The sequence below is a fragment of the Salvia hispanica genome, chromosome 6, assembly GCF_023119035.1.
Source record: "Salvia hispanica cultivar TCC Black 2014 chromosome 6, UniMelb_Shisp_WGS_1.0, whole genome shotgun sequence".
NCBI classification, from domain to species: domain Eukaryota; kingdom Viridiplantae; phylum Streptophyta; class Magnoliopsida; order Lamiales; family Lamiaceae; genus Salvia; species Salvia hispanica.
In genome coordinates, this window is record NC_062970.1 from 17,806,704 (window position 1) to 17,824,648 (window position 17,945).

The 17,945-nt window shown below is 33.8% G+C and overlaps 2 protein-coding genes across 2 annotated transcripts; one reads left to right on the forward strand and one right to left on the reverse strand.

Annotated features, from left to right (window-relative positions):
* The first annotated feature begins 4,136 nt into the window (after positions 1-4,136).
* On the forward strand, positions 4,137-9,701 carry LOC125196274 (26S rRNA (cytosine-C(5))-methyltransferase NOP2B-like). Its single transcript, XM_048094724.1, has 19 exons — positions 4,137-4,300; positions 4,823-5,079; positions 5,169-5,186; positions 5,276-5,436; positions 5,545-5,608; positions 5,692-5,825; positions 5,924-6,007; positions 6,107-6,181; positions 6,284-6,355; positions 6,428-6,501; positions 6,759-6,811; positions 7,320-7,429; positions 7,576-7,644; positions 7,739-7,813; positions 8,339-8,431; positions 8,507-8,586; positions 8,664-8,763; positions 8,971-9,254; positions 9,386-9,701. The coding sequence occupies exons 2-19, from the start codon at positions 4,827-4,829 to the stop codon at positions 9,429-9,431; spliced, it is 1,845 nt and encodes a 614-aa protein (XP_047950681.1). The 5' UTR covers positions 4,137-4,300; positions 4,823-4,826; the 3' UTR covers positions 9,432-9,701.
* A 417-nt stretch (positions 9,702-10,118) lies between these two features.
* LOC125191633 (glutamine--fructose-6-phosphate aminotransferase [isomerizing] 1-like) lies at positions 10,119-15,681 on the reverse strand. Its single transcript, XM_048089030.1, has 11 exons — positions 15,397-15,681; positions 14,982-15,154; positions 14,394-14,502; positions 13,739-13,884; positions 12,801-12,962; positions 11,736-12,096; positions 11,402-11,652; positions 11,195-11,309; positions 10,834-11,089; positions 10,587-10,755; positions 10,119-10,495 (listed from the first exon to the last, which is right to left on the reverse strand). Exons 1-11 carry the CDS (start codon positions 15,602-15,604, stop codon positions 10,412-10,414), a joined length of 2,034 nt encoding a protein of 677 aa, XP_047944987.1. The 5' UTR covers positions 15,605-15,681; the 3' UTR covers positions 10,119-10,411.
* Between the last annotated feature and the right edge of the window lie 2,264 nt (positions 15,682-17,945).

Consider the following 17,945-nt stretch of genomic DNA (forward strand, 5'->3'; position numbering starts at 1 on the left):
TATATATACTAAATAGATAATTGGGTGAGGGGCCCAAGGACCCCCGGCCCCATCGTGGCTCCGCCTCTGATTACAATAGTTAATATCATTATGATATGTTTTATTGTATTTTAATTTTTTGAATTATTACTTTTTCTATTTAATATATAAATAATTATCTTTTCATTATAGTATTTCAATTTGTATCAAGATCTTTGTTTATAAAATATTAATAAGCAAATGTGTAATTTAGATAAAAATACAAATGCATGATTGAAAATGTATAAATAACATGTTTTCTAAATTTCTTATATCTAACTAAAATATATTTACACATCTAAACTTATCAAAATATTAAATTTAAGTATAAGCTGTATTATTTCAGGCCAGCCATGCTCTTACTTAGATACTATCAGTATTTTTATTTCTCTTTTATTAAAATTGAATTTCTATTAAGTTGTTTACATTGAACTTTAATTTAAAATTATATATTTACAATTTTTTATATTTTAAAAGTTACTTGATTTTATTTTTTGAATGAAAAATTTTTATTATCTTATTTCTCAATATGAAATAGTGTGAAGAAATAAAATAGTCGTGCATCGCACGGGGGTGATACTAGTTATTATAAGGCTTCATTTTCTTAATATGGTCAAAAGACTAGGTTGTCACATTAGGGCTCGAAAAACAGGCTTAGTACCATTTGCCTGGTCGGGCAATCTGCACATTGAAAAACCCCTGATCGGGTATTTTTTCTAACTCTCGATCAGGTCGCGCGTTTTTAACGCCCGGTCGCGTGTTTTGCACTGCAATGTGCATTCTTCGTAAAACAACCATATCTTCTTCATCCGGACTCCGATTGAGGCGTGCGAGGTATCCACACGAAGCTCTTTCGAAGGTGAATGCAATGGTGGACTTGTAGAATCATTTGAAATTGATCTTCTAGGGCTAATTACTGTTCAGATTCGGACCATGTTTTCTTTCTCGCTCTCTCATATAGTTTGGTTTTTTGTCCTACAATATATCAAAATGAGTCCATTTTCACCTTAAAAAGTGTGGTAAGATAATGCAATAAAGGACTACAATTTGATTCACATCAATATGCGCTGAAGATTGGTTGAGCTCGAGCTCAACTAATATCCTTTGGAAAGATGAAGAAGATGAACCCGAAACGGTCTTGGAAAAAGAATATGAAGATGGTGAGTACTTCATATAATATTTACTTTTATTTATCAATTAATTTACATATTCATTTATATTTGTTCATTTTTCTTTCACAGTATTGGTAGAATTATGAAAAGATGGTGTAATAGGACCGTTGGCAGGGGAGGGAACAAGTGGTGGTCATCACACTTGAATGGTTTGGCCTTTTTTGTCTTGGAAATTATCTTTTGCCTGGTGAAATCAAAACTTAGATTATGTATTTTTGGTAGCTACTGTTAGATGATTTCACCACTTGATTATGTATATTTTGTAACTAACGAACTATTGTTAGTCTTTAGATGAAGTATGAACATCTATTATCGGGTTTTGTAACTTTTTGTTGGGTGAAATACTGAAATAGGCACCCAATTAATAGGGTAAAACTTGGTGTATTTATTTGGTATTAATCTATTAAATTTGGTGTATTGTTTCAGAATTTAGACTATGCATAATTTGCATATCAATACGCATTTAACTTTTATCCCCCTTTTGTGTTTATAATTAATACTGAAAATTCTGTATAAATTATTAGGCTCTCTAAGTCTCTATGTTGTATCTCATGTTACTGCCCTTTTCTCTTCATTCATATATGGTATAGTAACAAAAACATGATAATACTTTAAGCTAATGGTGAGCTTAGCCTATTACTTGCCTTCCTACCAAATTTTCGAAACAAGAACTCACTTTACAGTTGGGGGGTTTTGACTTATTATTTGATAGTATGTTGTCAAATTCTTATGTTCATCCAATTCTAATTCAAGTCGGTTATAGTTCATTAGCTTCTAAGTAGGATTTACTAATTTTTTTATTAGTTCAACTAAATACTAAAATATACATTACTCATAATTGTAATTTAATGTGGAAGGTTAGACCGAATGTACCTAAATGTAGCCCTTTTGGCAATACACATGTATATATGTATAAACCAATTTGGTTAGTTTGGCTTCAACAAACTACCAAAATATTTGACTTTACAAAATTCAGCAATGAGAAATATTCAAAGTTAAAATTGAAAAAAATACGTACTTTGATATTCAAATCGGAAGAGACTTCAAACGGAAGGACATCAACGAACGACCGATTCTACTTGAAATTTCACAGCGGCGCTGAGGAGAAAATACTATCGCAGCGGCGCTGAGGAGATAACGAGAATAAAGTTGTTTAGGGTTTGGTTTTTACTCTTACTTTTTAACTTTTCAACTACTTTTTTTTTGTTATTATTATTATTATTATTATTATTATTATTATTATTATTATTATTATTATTATATTCCAATTTACTAGTACTAATACATAAATTGTTAACCCATTAAAATTTAAAATTTAAAATACTTTTTTTCAATAATAAGTGAAGGTTATTATATTTTTAACATACTAATTCTTATGACTTTGAGATATTTGACATTGCAAATTTGCAATACGAGACTTTAACAAAATTTGAAAGTAAATTACAATTTCTTCTATTGTGTCAAAATTTGAAAGTAAATTATAATTTCTTCTATTATTAATTAAAAATATGATAAAAATTAAAATTGTTTATGGTTTTAACTTTTAACTTGTTATCTACTTTTATTATTATTATACTCCTATTTACAAGCAATACATATATTGTTTAGGTTCTTTAATAGACTTAAACTTTAAATGATCTAAAATTTAAAAACATTTCTTTAATAATAAGTGAAAGGTTATCTTATTTTTAAAATAGTAGTATTGCTTAAGTACTTGTTAACTTTGAGAGATCTTATTTTTAAAAATATATTTAGAAACTTTATTCAATTTGAGATATTTTAAGTATAAGTAACTGATAGTACATAAATTAAAACAGACTTCTTTGACATTGCAAATTTGCAATATAAGACTTTAACAAAATTTGGAAGTAAATTACAATTTCTTTTATTGTGACAAAATTTGGAAGTAAATTACAATTTCTTCAATTATTAATTAAAAATATGATAAAAATTAAAATTGTTTATGGTTTTAACTTTTAACTTGTTATCTACTTTTATTTGTATTATTATTATACTCCTATTTACAAGCAATACATATATTGTTTAGGCTCTTTAATAGACTTAAACTTTAAATGATCTAAAATTTGAAAACCTTTTAATAATAAGTGAAAGGTTATCTTATTTTTAAAATAGTAGTATTGCTTAAGCACTTTATTGACTTTAAGATATAAATTTATAAGTATAATACTATAATTGATAGTGACACAAATTAAAATGGACTTTTTTGACATTGCAATACGAAACTTTGACAATATGATATAAATTATAATTTCTTCCATTATGACAAAATTTAAAAGTAAATTATAATTTCTTCTAGTATTAAATAAACATATAATTGAAATTCATCGATTATAAACATTAACCTTTTGAATAATTACATATCTATTATGATTTGATCGAACAAGCATAAACATTCTTGCACACTATTCATCGATTCTCAACTCAATTATTTCATCCTACATTCCTACGTATGCCGTAAGATTGACAATATGCCAAGACAATACTCGAGTGTCAAACTCAACTCTATCCAGAAATATAGAAATCTAATTTATTATAAATTGTAAAATTAAATTTCAATTGCAATGCATCAAATTTTATCAGTGCCTAAAATCTGTGAGATATAACACGCAATTATATTTTTATTTGTTTAAGATAAGAACTTAGTTTATAAGTTTTAATGTTTTAAACAAAGAGAATTCAAATTAATGAGTCTATGTGCGATATGCATGATGATTAAAAGAGTAAAAAATGACTCTGAGAGAAACAATTGAAAGAGAGAAGCAAAAAAAAGAAAGAATATGTTGCAAACATTTTGCTCTCATACACATATTCGAAAAGCCCAATAACACTAGGGATAAATTTAATTCGGGCCACCCAATAAAGACTTTAAAACAAACAAACAAATAAATAAATATAAATATTTCCTCTTTGGTCATCCCTCTCGTTAAACCCTATACCCTATTATACCCTAATTTCTTCTTCTCACACTTTCCGGCTAAACCCACCAATCTACCACACTACAGCCGCTTTTTCCTCCTCATTCTCCGCCGCTGCCTCCGTGTGCTTGTGCTCGCCGCTCTCAAGGATCATTAATTCTATTTCTTCATCAGGTCAACTTCCTCTTCACCGATTTTTCTTCTTCGTCTTCTTCTTCTTCCCACCAGTCCACTTTATTGAAATTTGATGCCAAATTGTTTAATTTTTTCCACTGACTAATGGATGTAGTGTATTTTTGTGCAATATTTGTGATGTACTGAATCTAGAATCTATACATGTAGCAAAAATAATTGTTGAGCGTAAATGAGTGAGAAAAAGTCTAGATTATACGTGTATTTGTAGGATAAAAAGCATTATATACTGGTTAAGCAAGTATTTGGTGGCTTTTATAGTTAATCTAGACGGTTTGGCAAATTACTCGAGGGATAGAACACTTCATCTTGCAGATTGCACAATAGACAAATTGGTGAATGCTTTGGTATACATATATGATGAGAGATAATCTAACCGAAGTTTTTTAGGTTTCTAATATTGCTAAGAACTGTAGCTAGAGACTTTTCTTCCTAGACATGCATTTTTATTATTGTCTACTGTTTTGGGCTGTTAAGACTGTATATCGGGGCTTATGCATGCAGTTTAATGGCTGGTCCAAAACTCAACAAGAAGAAGGGTGGTAGAGCGGCTAATCCTCCACCGAAGAAGCAAAAGGCATTGCCTACTTTAGAAAAAGAAACTAAGGAGGACATGATATTTGATTCTGATGGCTCTGAAGAGCCCGTAATGCTTGAGAACTCAGATGAGGAAGATCAGGGAATGGACTCTCTCTCGGATATGTCGTCAGATGGTGATGATGTCTATGCCAATGATATCCTCCAAGGAAGTGATGATGAAGGTATTTTCTGTTTTTCGTTATTGGACTTCAATTGGGATAATATTTGTTTTCCTATCTTTCTCATATACTTTCTTTCTTCTGTTTTTTAGAGGGGAGCGATGAAGAAGGTACTTTTTCCATTGTGATTGGACGTAGATCAAAACCAGTCTATAATCTCTCCGTTTTATTATAAATTTCATATATTTATTTTTGGCAGAGCGGGGAGCACAGGGAGACTCAGATTCTGATGTATCTGATTTTGAGAAGGAAGCAAGAGAAATTGATGAGGAAAAGGCACGGGAACAAGTAGACGCAGAAGCAGAATTAGAGCTCAACATAAAAAATGAAGCTAATGAGTTTGCTTTACCAACTGAGGAGGTTTGGTCTATGAGATACTCTTGTTTCTTTGCAAGGATTAGACTTACTGGACATAATATCTACAATCTAGCTACCATGCTCTTTTAACACTTTTCTTAAATAACTTAGGAGCTTGAAGAGGAAGCACAGAGACCCCCAGATTTGTCCAATCTTCTAAGAAGGATAAAAGAGAGTATGTTTGGCTTTATCTCTATCTTTTTATAGTTTAGATTAGATACTCTTATAGTTTGTTGAAGTTCAGAGTTTCACTTTCAGTTGTACGAGTGCTTTCGAATTTCAAATCTTTGAGGCAAGAGGGTGCTACACGTAAAGATTATGTTGATCAGTTGAAAATGGATTTAATTTCTTACTATGGATACAATGATTTTTTGATTGAAGCTCTAGTTGAGGTAATTCACTTTTTCTGAACATGATTTCTTTTGCAAGTGCTTGATTTCATGACTCATTGGTTGTAAATTTGTGATTGTGATTTGCAATGTTTATTTAGTTGTTTCCGGCTGTTGAACTCATGGAACTCATTGAAGCTTTTGAGAAGCCTAGGCCTACCTGTCTTCGTACTAACACTTTAAAGGTGATAAATCATTTTAAATCGACAGTTCTTGTGCTTCTTATATCTTCCCGTTGCCAAACAAGTGGCTTCCTGTTGATGCCTCTGTTTTTTGTATCTTAGACTCGGCGAAGGGACTTGGCAGGTGTTCTTTTAAACAGAGGAGTCAACCTCGATCCATTAAGCAAATGGTCCAAAGTAAGTTTTTATTTTCAGTACATGAATATTTGGCTGCTTTATAAGTTTCCTTGTCCATAATATTAAAGGACTAAAACGAAGTGATTGTACTCATTTTGCTAGGTAGGATTAGTTGTGTATGATTCCCAAGTTCCAATTGGGGCCACTCCAGAATACATGGCTGGGCATTATATGGTACTTTCAATTCTCTATAATCTTCCCATAGCTTATCATATGCAATGAAGCTTATGGTTTATTTACTTACAGCTTCAAGGTGCAAGCTCTTTTTTGCCTGTAATGGCGCTTGCTCCTCAGGAGAAAGAGAAAGTTGTTGACATGGCGTGAGTATTTGTCATCCAGAACTACTATGCAATTATTTATACACTTTTCGTCTTTGTTCTAGTTTCATATTGTATGATTCTTGTGGAAACTATTTCTAACCATTTCTTTTTATTTCATTCTCCCTTCGCCCTTTCAATTTTCTAATAAACTTTCCACATATCCAGATTAACTTAAAACAAAAATGATTGTTTGTTATGGTACAAGTCTGCTGATTCTTTGTGCTCTTCCCTTCCTGACTTAATTGGTGCATTTGCAGGGCTGCACCTGGTGGTAAAACTACTTACATTGCAGCTCTGATGAAAAATACTGGTGAGAAATGGATTTAATGTAATCCATACTGATATATGTTTTATCTGCTAAAATGTTACTTTCATGCTTGTGCATTGTCTTCACTCGTAGAACTGAAAAGTGCCTTAAATTGGAGTTGGTACAGTTGGCATCCTTCTGAAGTTATGTAACCGAAAAGCCACCATCCTTCTTTTCAAACATGTTAAAGTTTATAGTAGCTTATAACCAAATCTATTCTTTGTAAAATAATTGTAAGCTACCACATTTTCCTCGAGCTCATTGCAAAGTGACAACTAGTATTCTAGCCTATGTTTGAATGCTTATGAGCTATCACTACCTCCAAAGTTCAACTGTAATGTCATTGCTTGGGGGAGGAATCAGTCTCCTTTCTCCTAAAACATATTATTGATAAACAGTTGGTTCAGTTCAGGATCACCCTATTACTATGACTAAATGACCATTATTACATGTGCCATTTTAATACTTGTTGATAATACATATCTAATTCATACATGATCTTTTCTCAAAGGTATGATCTATGCAAATGAGATGAAGGAGTCGAGACTCAAATCACTCACTGCAAATATACATCGGATGGGTGTAACAAACACCATAGTTTCCAACTATGATGCGAGGGAGGTTGATAATCTTGCCTCACTATTCCAAATTCTCTTAGAAAGTTATTATATACATGCATTTGTGTGTTCTTTTCTCGTCCTTTATCTCCATCTCTCCCTAATATATTGATATTTAAATATTTTCTCTCTTTTCTACATTAAATTCAGTTGCCTAAAGTCCTGGGAAGCAACTCTGTCGATAGGATTTTATTGGATGCTCCTTGCAGTGGGACTGGTGTAAGCAGTCAATTTTATTTTAAGATACCTGCAACTTGTTTTAGACTCGATATGATCATATGATGAAAAACAATTCGATATACACTTGTTGCAGGTTATATCTAAGGATGAGTCTGTGAAAACCTCAAAAAGTGCTTTAGACATACAAAATTGTGCTCATCTACAAAAGGTATGCTTCCTCTTGAATCTGGAAAGTTCGCAATTCACCATTCTTTTTTGAAAAGCCATTCTTCCCCTCTCCAATCGATAGGTTTGAAGCAATAGCACTAGGACCTGTCAGTATTGCTTTATTTAGTTTTGATAACCCATTAAACCCAATCAGTTTGTTGGATCTAGAGTATCTATTCTCTCTTATTATTCCATATATAGTCTCCAATTCTGTCATTGCAGATGTTAAAGTTTAATGAAATACGCATTAAATGCTAGCTAGCTTGCAAACCTTATCTACCATTGTTTGTAATACTTACGCTGCTTTGAATACTGGTTATGGATATCTCGTTGTTTTGGCATCTTTTATTGGAAGTCTCCTCTGGTTAAGAATATTACGTCTTCTCTGATTATAAAAGAACGTAATTCTAATAGATGATAATGTTGGTTTGGAAAGTTACATTTATATGTTTCTAGTCAATAATTGTGCATAAGATTTTGGCCCTTTTGTTGTACACAATGCTTATTATTTTCTTTTCTCTTGCAGCAATTAATACTTGCTGCGATAGATCTTGTAGATGCCAACTCAAAGTCAGGAGGTTACATTGTTTACTCCACATGTTCCATTATGGTTGCTGAGGTTTGTAGCTTTAAGCATACCTATAGGATCTCTATTGCATTCTACTCTCTTTTTCTCAACTTTTGATGTTTTCAGAATGAAGCAGTCATTGATTATGCACTCAAGAAGAGGGATGTTAAACTTGTTCCATGTGGCCTTGATTTTGGACGTCCTGGGTATTGCCTTCAACTCATCCTAAAGAAAGATTAGGTTAAATGAATTTTATGTTTCTGACTGTTTTTTTTGGTTACAGATTCATTCGCTTCAGAGGGCATCGTTTTCACACTTCCTTGGACAAGACAAGGCGCTTTTATCCCCATGTCCACAATATGGACGGATTCTTTGTAGCCAAGGTATATCTCGTACTCCACAAGCCATTCCACCAATACATCTATTAATTGGATCACTGTCTTTCTTTTGTACACTAGTGTATAACTGAGTAGAACGAGAGCTTAATATGTGGAACTATGTCCATACAGTCCTGGTTGATAATACTCTCTCTATCGAAATAGGTTGTGTCAACACTGACTTTTTGTTGTACATCTGAATTAAATGCGCAGCTAAAGAAAATGAGTAACACGAAGCAAACGTCTCAACAGTCAGAAGACGGAGAGGTGGAGGAGGATGAATCTGAGTTGGTTGAAAGCAATGACCAGGAAGAGGGTGACAAAGAGAAGAAACAATTCAACAAAGGCTCTAATGAAATTGCTACAGAAAAAGTTATCAAAGAGAAGAAACAATTGAACAAAAGCTCTAGTGTAAATGGGGCAGGGAAACAACCACCTTTGAAGGAAAAGAGAAAGAAAAAGGAATGGCCTTCAAGAGAGGAAATTGCGAAAAACAGGTATAAATTCTATAACAGGTCTTCGATCTTTACCTCTAAGAACCTATTGGTTTTCTAAGAAGCCTATATCTGACACTAAGCTCGTCCATCCAATGTGTGTTGTAATGTTTTCTTGTTTTGTTTGTTTGCAGAGAAGAGAAACGGCAGGCTTTAAGGGAATCAAAGAGAAAAAGGTGAGGAAAGCAGTTGCGGATCAACTTTATGTGCCTTGTATTTTATGCACAGAAATGTTGTTGAAAAAAGGCAGAAAATACGAGTTTCGACGTTGGAGATGTCGACTACCTGTTGTGTTACTGTGTAGGTTAGAACTGGGATGATGATGCTTATTATAAATTTTTGACTCGATCTTCAAGATTTTTGGATCATAAATTTTGTAGGGCCCGGCTGTGTCATCATAAAATAGTTTTTGTAAAATACTCCTATTAAATGCGGATTCAATATTTATCATTTTCTTGGTTGCACTTTTTTAGCTAAATGACGATTCTTAGAGCATCCGTAGGGTGCTCTTGCGGAAGGCGGGAGCCGTGCCGTCGGCACAGCGAGGGGCGTGCTTGCTGCTGCACTCATGCCGTCCTTGGCAGTGGATGGAATGCGTGGCATTTTTTGATTGGGCGTTAATTTTTTTTTTAAAAATAATTCATAAAAAATAGAAATAATCCGAAAAACTAAAAATAATGTATTTTTGGATTTTCAAAATTTTTCAAAATTTTTTAACTTTCATCCATTTTTTACATTAAATTATTTCTAGCTCATACTTCTCTCATATTTTTTCATACAACTCACCTTCATCTTCTTCGATCACTCAAACACTCTAAATTAAAAAATGGATCCGTACGCAGATCAATACTATTAGAGACACGAAGGTAAGAAGCCAAACATTTGTTTTGAGACTTTGAGACAATGTTAGTAGTAATCGGTCGATAAAATCAGTTGAACAAATTTGTATAGGACAATCTCTACATGAAGCAGTTATCCTAACTGAATCTAGCAGTAAGAAAACAATGTATGTATAGAGACAGCAGCAAAGAGGATGTGATGCACTGGGGAGTACGACGCGACATCTCAAGGTTAGACAATAAGGTGATCAGACTATTGGATCCGAGGTAAATGAAATCACCATAGCAAAAGATATGCAGGTTGATTCCGAGCTCATTTCCTCATTGGGTTGTCACGCTTTTAGCAAGATTTCGCGGCTGATCGACGTTGTATCCACGGAGAACGGTCAGATGATATGCCAAAAGCTGCAGTCAAAAGTTAAAAGTCGAACCGTTTCATGGACCATGAGAAGAAAACGAAGTAATTTAGATAAAAGAGAGGTAGGATATATGTAACCTGTAGAGGAACTATGTTGATTACTGGCTGCAGGCAGTCCTCAACCTGAGGAACTTCAACTACGCGGCAAGATCCGCCAACAGTGACAGATGCTGCATCTCCTTTACTACACATAACTATAAGTCGACCTTTCCGAGCATGAAGTTGCTGGATAACAGATTGTTGCTTGCTGAAAAAGAAAGTAGATTTTAATATGCTGGAATTCAGAAGCACAATGTGGAAACATAACTTTACTAGGAAATGTAACCTGAAACAAGCATCGCGGGTAGCAATAACAACTATCGGAAGGGTCTCATCTACTAAAGCCAAAGGACCATGTTTCATCTCCCCAGCAAGTATTCCTTCACTATGCATTAATGATACTTCTTTCACCTTCAAGGCACCTTCCAATGCAGTTGCGTAGTTGTACCCTCTCCCGAAGACAAGAAGCGACTGTTCTGCAATAAGTAGTTGAGCAAGATCTTTCATTTCCTCGTCGAGTTTGAGAGCCTCTTTCACCTTATCTGCATATTATTGAATGATTTGAATCAGGTACTGCGATCATGACACATATCTCTACAACAGTTTCGATAAAGTAACATGTGGCATGATCAAAGTATTGGGCTTACTCGGCAAATCAAATAGGCCATCTATTATTGCTTCCCGTCTTGCTTGGCTAGAAATTGTGTCATCTCCAATTGCCAGAGCAAGCATAGCCATCACAACAATTTGGCTTGTGTATGCCTGTTAGTAGAAAAACTTAATAAGATAACACGACCGCCATATGGTGACTGAAGGATGGGAAATGAGAAGAAAAGTATGCAGTTTTTGTTTACCTTGGTACTAGCTACCCCTATCTCACAACCTGCATTTATGTGAACTCCACAGTGTGTATGCCTAGCAATTGCGCTGCCAACAGTGTTGGTGATGCCAACGCATAATGCACCATTCTCTAATGCATATTCTAGTGCCTGCAATGTGTCCGCTGTCTCCCCTGATTGACTAACAAACACAATTGTGTCTTCTCTGTATATGGGCCCCTGCCTATCCACCAAATCGCTAGCAATCTCCATTGTCACAGGGATACCTGCAAGATAGAATTAACTTAGTTAAGGAATCAATGGAGCCTTACAGCGAATATGAATAATACTTATCATGACCCACACAGACCAGAAAGTTCTTCCAAAATTGGCCTTGCAGCTAATGCTGCATTATAACTTGTGCCACAGCCAATGAAGACTATTCTTCGACTTCTCCGTATCGTTCTAAGGTGATCCTTTAATCCTCCTAAAAGAACACTCTTTGCTTTGCATGATCCTCCACGTATAAGCCTCCCTCTCATTGTTGTGGTAAGAGATTCTGGTTGTTCATGAATTTCTTTCTGCATGTAGTGCTCGTATTTCCCTTTATTTATTTGCTCAACTTCCATTTCCAGAACTGAGAGTGCACGTTGGACAGAAGCTGGCCGCTTTAGTTTTTCATGACCTTTTTCTTTAGCATTCTCAAACTTGAAAATGGAAGCACCTCCATCCTACAATCGCATAAAACCAATAAAAGTGAGGCCCAAGTGGGGCCTTCAATACAATCCATCGTGCTTAGGAGAAACTTTTAGATAACTTTTAGCAATTACTTTCTTTTTAACAATAATTGTTCTCTGAATTCTGATAAAAGTATTAAGTCAAGTGACAGTTCCAAAAAATGAGATCTTTTAACATATCTAAGCAAGGAATAACCTAAGATCTGACGGACGCTCCCAGGCTCCCTTTTTCCTTAGGGAGCCTATCAAGATAATAGCCAGTAACATAATACAGTAACATTTAACTAATAAAGCACTAGATTACATCATTTATGTGTTTCGTAAAATACTTTGGAAAAAGGTAAGCCAATCAATGACCTCTAATAAATTAAGATTTTTTTAAGGAAGAACTATCTACCACGGACTCAGTGTTGCACCACCGAATTTTCATAACTACTTCAAGGCTGTAGGAGATACAAAATACCCCTTCTCAAGGGAAGGCATAGGAGTAAAAGATTCTCTTCATCTCTTGACCAAAATGAAATAGGAAGAAAAAGAAGAGACGGAAAGCTGAATAAAACATCAGGGTGACAGTTTGCTATTAGTCCCTACAAATCTTTAGACGCAAAATTGACCAAATGACAGTCCAAGCTTGCCGAAAGTTAATTGTAAGGGATACCATTATATTAAATGACAGAGGATTCTTAATCTAGTTGTACCTGAATATGGACAACTTCACCATCCTCAATCACCAAAACCTTTTTAGTGTGCTCCACCAGAGCACTGGCATCACTTGACAAAAAGAGTTCCTTCGGCTGCCCATTGCTTGAAAGAAATTTTGTGTCATTAAAAGTTGCTCTGCTGGGCTCTTCAGTTAACTCCTGCAGTAAGAGGAATGTCATTTGTTAAACTAGTGTATTTAAGATTACAGCTCTCAAAAGATCGTGTTCATGTGCTGCCTCAGAACAAGCATACAGGTTAGCAGGATACAAAATTCAGAGAAACTTATGAGATCACTCTGTTAATCAAGTAATATCTTGGAAATGTGGAACTGAAAAGACTGTTGAGGAACACTAGGTAATACATCTCAACAAGTAGTTGTATACAGCATATAACTGAAAGGAGATGCATCCCGATGGACCCAATCAATGTAATAAACCCTTGTTACCTGCTCTCTCAATTTAAAAATATTACATGACCATCTGTAAAAGGATGCAGCAGCCATAACATACTGATAGATATGAATCAGGGGAGACTAACTCTAATTTAATGTGATACGCTTCTGAATCCAAACTTAAAATATAAGTTTGGTTGAAGGCTTGAAGCGCAGTATCCAACCAAGACATGCACCTCTCTCTTTAACAAGAAAGATACTTGAACTGCTCTGTAGAAAAAAACTTTTACCCCAACTACACAATTATATTATAAGTTCTATGTGATTCTTTTGCCATGAGGGTGAGTCCTAACTCTTTTGTCATGAGGGTGAGTCCTACAAATCAACATGATTTTACCAAGTTGATAATCAGAACAAGAAGTGTAAACACTTTACAGGAAAGGAGCTAAAATGATTCAAGGAACTTCTAAGAAAACACTGAATTGCCTAAACTAGTAATCTAATAAGGTATCTGTTACAAGAGAGCCACACATTATGACTTACTTTTACACCAAGGAGCAACGGACTGCCACGTTTGCAAGCAATCAATTCATTCGGATAATGAGTGCTTTTGAATATCAGAGCATATGCTCCTTCCAGATGCCTCATAACCTCTAGCACAACTTGACTGAATGTCACACTCTTGTCACCTGCACAAATCACTCGCATTAGAAAAATTTTCATCTAGTAACAGAAGATCTCCTCATATGAAAGGATGAACATGAACTTACAGAAAAAGATACCGTAGAGAACAAGTAATCAGTTCGAGTACAACGGAGAACCTCAAACAGTCAAACTAACTCAGAAACACCTAATAAAATGAAAAAAGGGCAACATGGATGTATCTTATACTATTCGGTATTCACCATGAAAACTATGTGGAGTTGGATGCAGTTATAAACTAAATTAGGGAAGCTTCGAGGTTTGAACCCAAATTGCAATCACTAGATTAGAATATCCATACTTTTATTTTTTTTTACAATATGAAATTAAACTTCTCCCTATCATGAAGAAGTAATTTAATATAAATGTCCAAATTTATTAATATTTTAGTGTTCAATTGAGTTTACTGAATTTTGAGTTTAGTGAAGTATGTATATTTAATATCTCGTCGTAACTACATTATGACACTACTTTATTTACAGTTGCCAGAAGATACCTTCCTCATTTGCATTGTCATAGACAAATTTGGCAAGCTTCGGAATCACTTCTGTATCAGTGTCAGATTCAAAGGTGAAACCATGGCGAACTAGTGTCTCTTTTAACACCTAAAGAACATAGAAGAGTCCATCAAAGCATAAATGAGAAAACTGAATATCTGATTCCTGTAAATAAATTAAATCTAAGCAGAGGACGAAAAACTCGACACGTGCTTTAATCATTAATGTCCACATAAAATCAACTTTTACCAAAAGAAGTAAGTTAGGCAACATTCTTAGTCACTAATTATGTCGACATCAGGTGAACACCGTTAACAAGTTCTTGAAAGAGAATTTAAAATTAGGGACAGCCCCAGCAATGATCATTTATTATCCTTGTCCCATTAGATAACGTAAAATATATCGCTCAATTGGCAGCAAGAAAATGTCGATGCATTAGCCTTCGTAAAAATATATACCAAACAATAAATTGTCAAGCTATAAAAGGCTGCAGCAACAACAACATTCATGCTATAAATGAATTGAAAGAACATCTGATGGAGCATTTGATAAAGAAAAATAGGAGCAATTAGAAAAGGCAAATGAACCTCATAGTTGGTTATGACTCCATTGTGAACAACTAAGAACTCATTTTTTGAATCAGATGTCTGAGGATGGCTATTCCTTGGAGCTGGTTCTCCATGTGTAGCCCAGCGAGTGTGTGCTATTCCAGCATGAACTGAGAATGACTCCTCCAAATTCAAATCGGTAGCAGCTACTTCTGAGAGTATAAAAAGAAAAATAAAATAAAATAAAAAAAGTCTCCTGAATGCAATCAACTACAACTAACAGTTGAATTACCATTTCACTACTCAAACGGCAGTTATTCAAGCCTCGGTTTCTATATGTTTCGCAACACAACTAACAGATTAAAAATAGTAGTAAGATTGAAAATAAAAGCGGCAGTGTTTCCCTCCAAAAAATGAAATAAAATTGAAGGCAGAATTGAAATGGAAGATGTACCGTGGTAGACAGATTTGACGAGGGATTCGATGTTGCCTTCCTTGCGGAAGACGAGGGAATCGGAGCAAGCGAAGCAGGAATCGATGGAAATTCCGGCGGAATCATAGCCCCTATACTCGAGGCGGCGGAGGCCGTTGAACAAAACCTCGAGGATGTAGCGGCGCTCTCTGCTGACGTTGAAATTCAAGTAGGCGAAAATTCCGCACATGATTTGCTTCAATTTTCGGTTGTGGACTGAGAAATCAATAGCAGCTAAAGGATCATTTGATTTGATAGAATTGTCAATTGTGAAACTGCGACAGGTGTTCTGACCAATGGGAGCCTTGCATCTGTGTCACTTGGATTTGGGAAATTAATAATGCATGTTTGTTTTGGATTCTTTTCCTATTTTACCAATAAAAAACGGAATAGATTTAGTAACATTAATAAAATATATGGATATTATAATCCTACCATTCTTTTCTTTTGTTCAATATTTTATTCTTGTTAGAAAAAAATGTGATTTATACAACTGGGGCTAATCATGCTTGTTTTAGGAAAGAAGAAAAGTGTGTGATGGTGAGATTGTTATTCGATTGAGTAAAGATGATGCAAATATAGCAGCGGTTGCAGTACTATTTTTTCATAGTTTTTCTTTAACGCCTCTTCATTCCACCTTTAAACACTTTACAATTGGGTGCCCAAAAGGGGCGGGAAAATCATTTTCGGTAGATATTCAGTTCCATTTTTGGATTAGTAGTATCTATCAATAACAATGCTCACAAACATCCAATTTATTGATGCATACTAGTATTATAACTTGTCAACTTCTTCTCGTAAGACGAAGTTTTCGTCTGAACCGATAAATGAAACATCTTATGACACATGCTAACCTAAAATAATTCAAAGCTTGACGGCAAAGGTTTGTCAAAACAATCTAGAATAGATCCTTTCAATACATATCAATCTTGTCTGGAGACAAGATAATTATAAGACTTTTCGAAGTCAAAGAGAATAGGGCCAACGAAGTGCTAAAGCTTATTTATTAAGTAAAATATTTCTGTCCAATGCTAACTCAAACTAGAGATAGTAAAATGAATGAAAAGGGATCGATAAACATTCATACGAGACTGCCATATATAGAAGAAAATAAAGTCCAAGATAATAAGCAAAAGAAAACAATTTTGGTAGTATTCGTTTTGTTGATAATATAATACAATAATGAGATGAATGTATAAGTTTAAACAAAGTTTGTCTTTGATTGAATCAAAGTTGAGATGATTAATTATGAGATATAATGTAATTTTGATATTGTGGAGATGAGTCAAGATATATATTATCACAACGTACATCTTTTTAAAATAAAGCAACTGAATAAAAGATGAGATTAAACATGACAACCGAACTACTACTTCTTAACATAAATTCACATATATATATTGACCATATTAAACGAACCACAGTATCGGTTTCCCTTCTTCATTTTCTAAGGGGCATGAATATGAATGTCACGAGACAGTATAAAGATCAAATTAAGCCATATTTTGTCTTGATGACATTCAAATCTGATATATTTACATGTTATCGAAATTAAATAATTTGATATTATTAGAAATAGTTTATAGATAATTTATTTTAATTGTCACAATCATGAATAGCATAAATAAGATCCATGAGTAATTGCTGTATCCAACCAACGTCGCACAACACAATATTTAATTCAATCGACCCCATTACTTTCTGGTACAATAGTACAATAATTAATGATCCAAAATTTGTCACAATTTATAAATAAACACATGTCCGTGAACTTTTCAAGCACTAATTAAAATAATCTCTCTCCTAACTAAATTGAGTCATATTTAATTTTTGAATATCCCCACTAAATTTGGTTATTTATTTATTTTTAATTGAAAACAAAATATTCAATAACTTCTACTTTATTTCATTATTTATCTACTCTTTTTTATCTTTCCTACTTTATTCATCTCTTCTAATTTTCAACACAATTTCTTAATCTTCGTGCCCAAAAATTTTAACTCAACTTAATTAGAACGGAAAGAGTAATTTATCTCCACACAAAATTAGTTTTGATTGCTAATACAAATGTTAACGTAAAATTATCAAAGTAGAAAGACTGAGAGAAAATTTATTGAAATACGCTAATGAAAAATAGAATCCACATAGAAATTTACTATTAATAAATAGAGATGAATTTTGGTGACATACCTAAAATGAAATTTTGCATGAAAGTAAGTTGGACTCTCTCGATCTCACTATAAACGATTCATATTTCATTTTGAAAATCCCAGCCATGAGCAATTTCATTTTCTGAAAAAATATAACACAATTATTCTCTCTAATTTATTCATTTTTATACTTTATTCTCTCTTCACTCTCTGTTTTATTTAACTCCCATTTTCTTAAATCTCATATTCAATCAATAAATGTCTTTGCATACATTAGGATCGAGGAGTGTATACACTGGCGGACACACGTTCAAGAAGGGAGGGGCTTAAGCCCTTCCCCAAATTTTTTTTTTTAATATTTTCTATTATAAAAATTTTAAA

Excerpts from the sequence above, each read along its gene's own strand:
- LOC125196274 (XM_048094724.1), top strand. The coding sequence starts at position 4,827 with ATGGCTGGTCCAAAACTCAACAAGAAGAAGGGTGGTAGAGCGGCTAAT. Across the intron at positions 8,587-8,663 it reads CTTGATTTTGGACGTCCTGG|ATTCATTCGCTTCAGAGGGC; the intron begins GTATTGCCTTCA and ends TTTTGGTTACAG. Across the intron at positions 9,255-9,385 it reads GAGGAAATTGCGAAAAACAG|AGAAGAGAAACGGCAGGCTT; the intron begins GTATAAATTCTA and ends GTTTGTTTGCAG.
- LOC125191633 (XM_048089030.1), bottom strand. The coding sequence starts at position 15,604 with ATGTGCGGAATTTTCGCCTACTTGAATTTCAACGTCAGCAGAGAGCGC. Across the intron at positions 11,653-11,735 it reads AATTTTGGAAGAACTTTCTG|GTATCCCTGTGACAATGGAG; the intron begins GTCTGTGTGGGT and ends TCTATCTTGCAG. Across the intron at positions 11,090-11,194 it reads TGGCCTATTTGATTTGCCGA|ATAAGGTGAAAGAGGCTCTC; the intron begins GTAAGCCCAATA and ends AATAATATGCAG.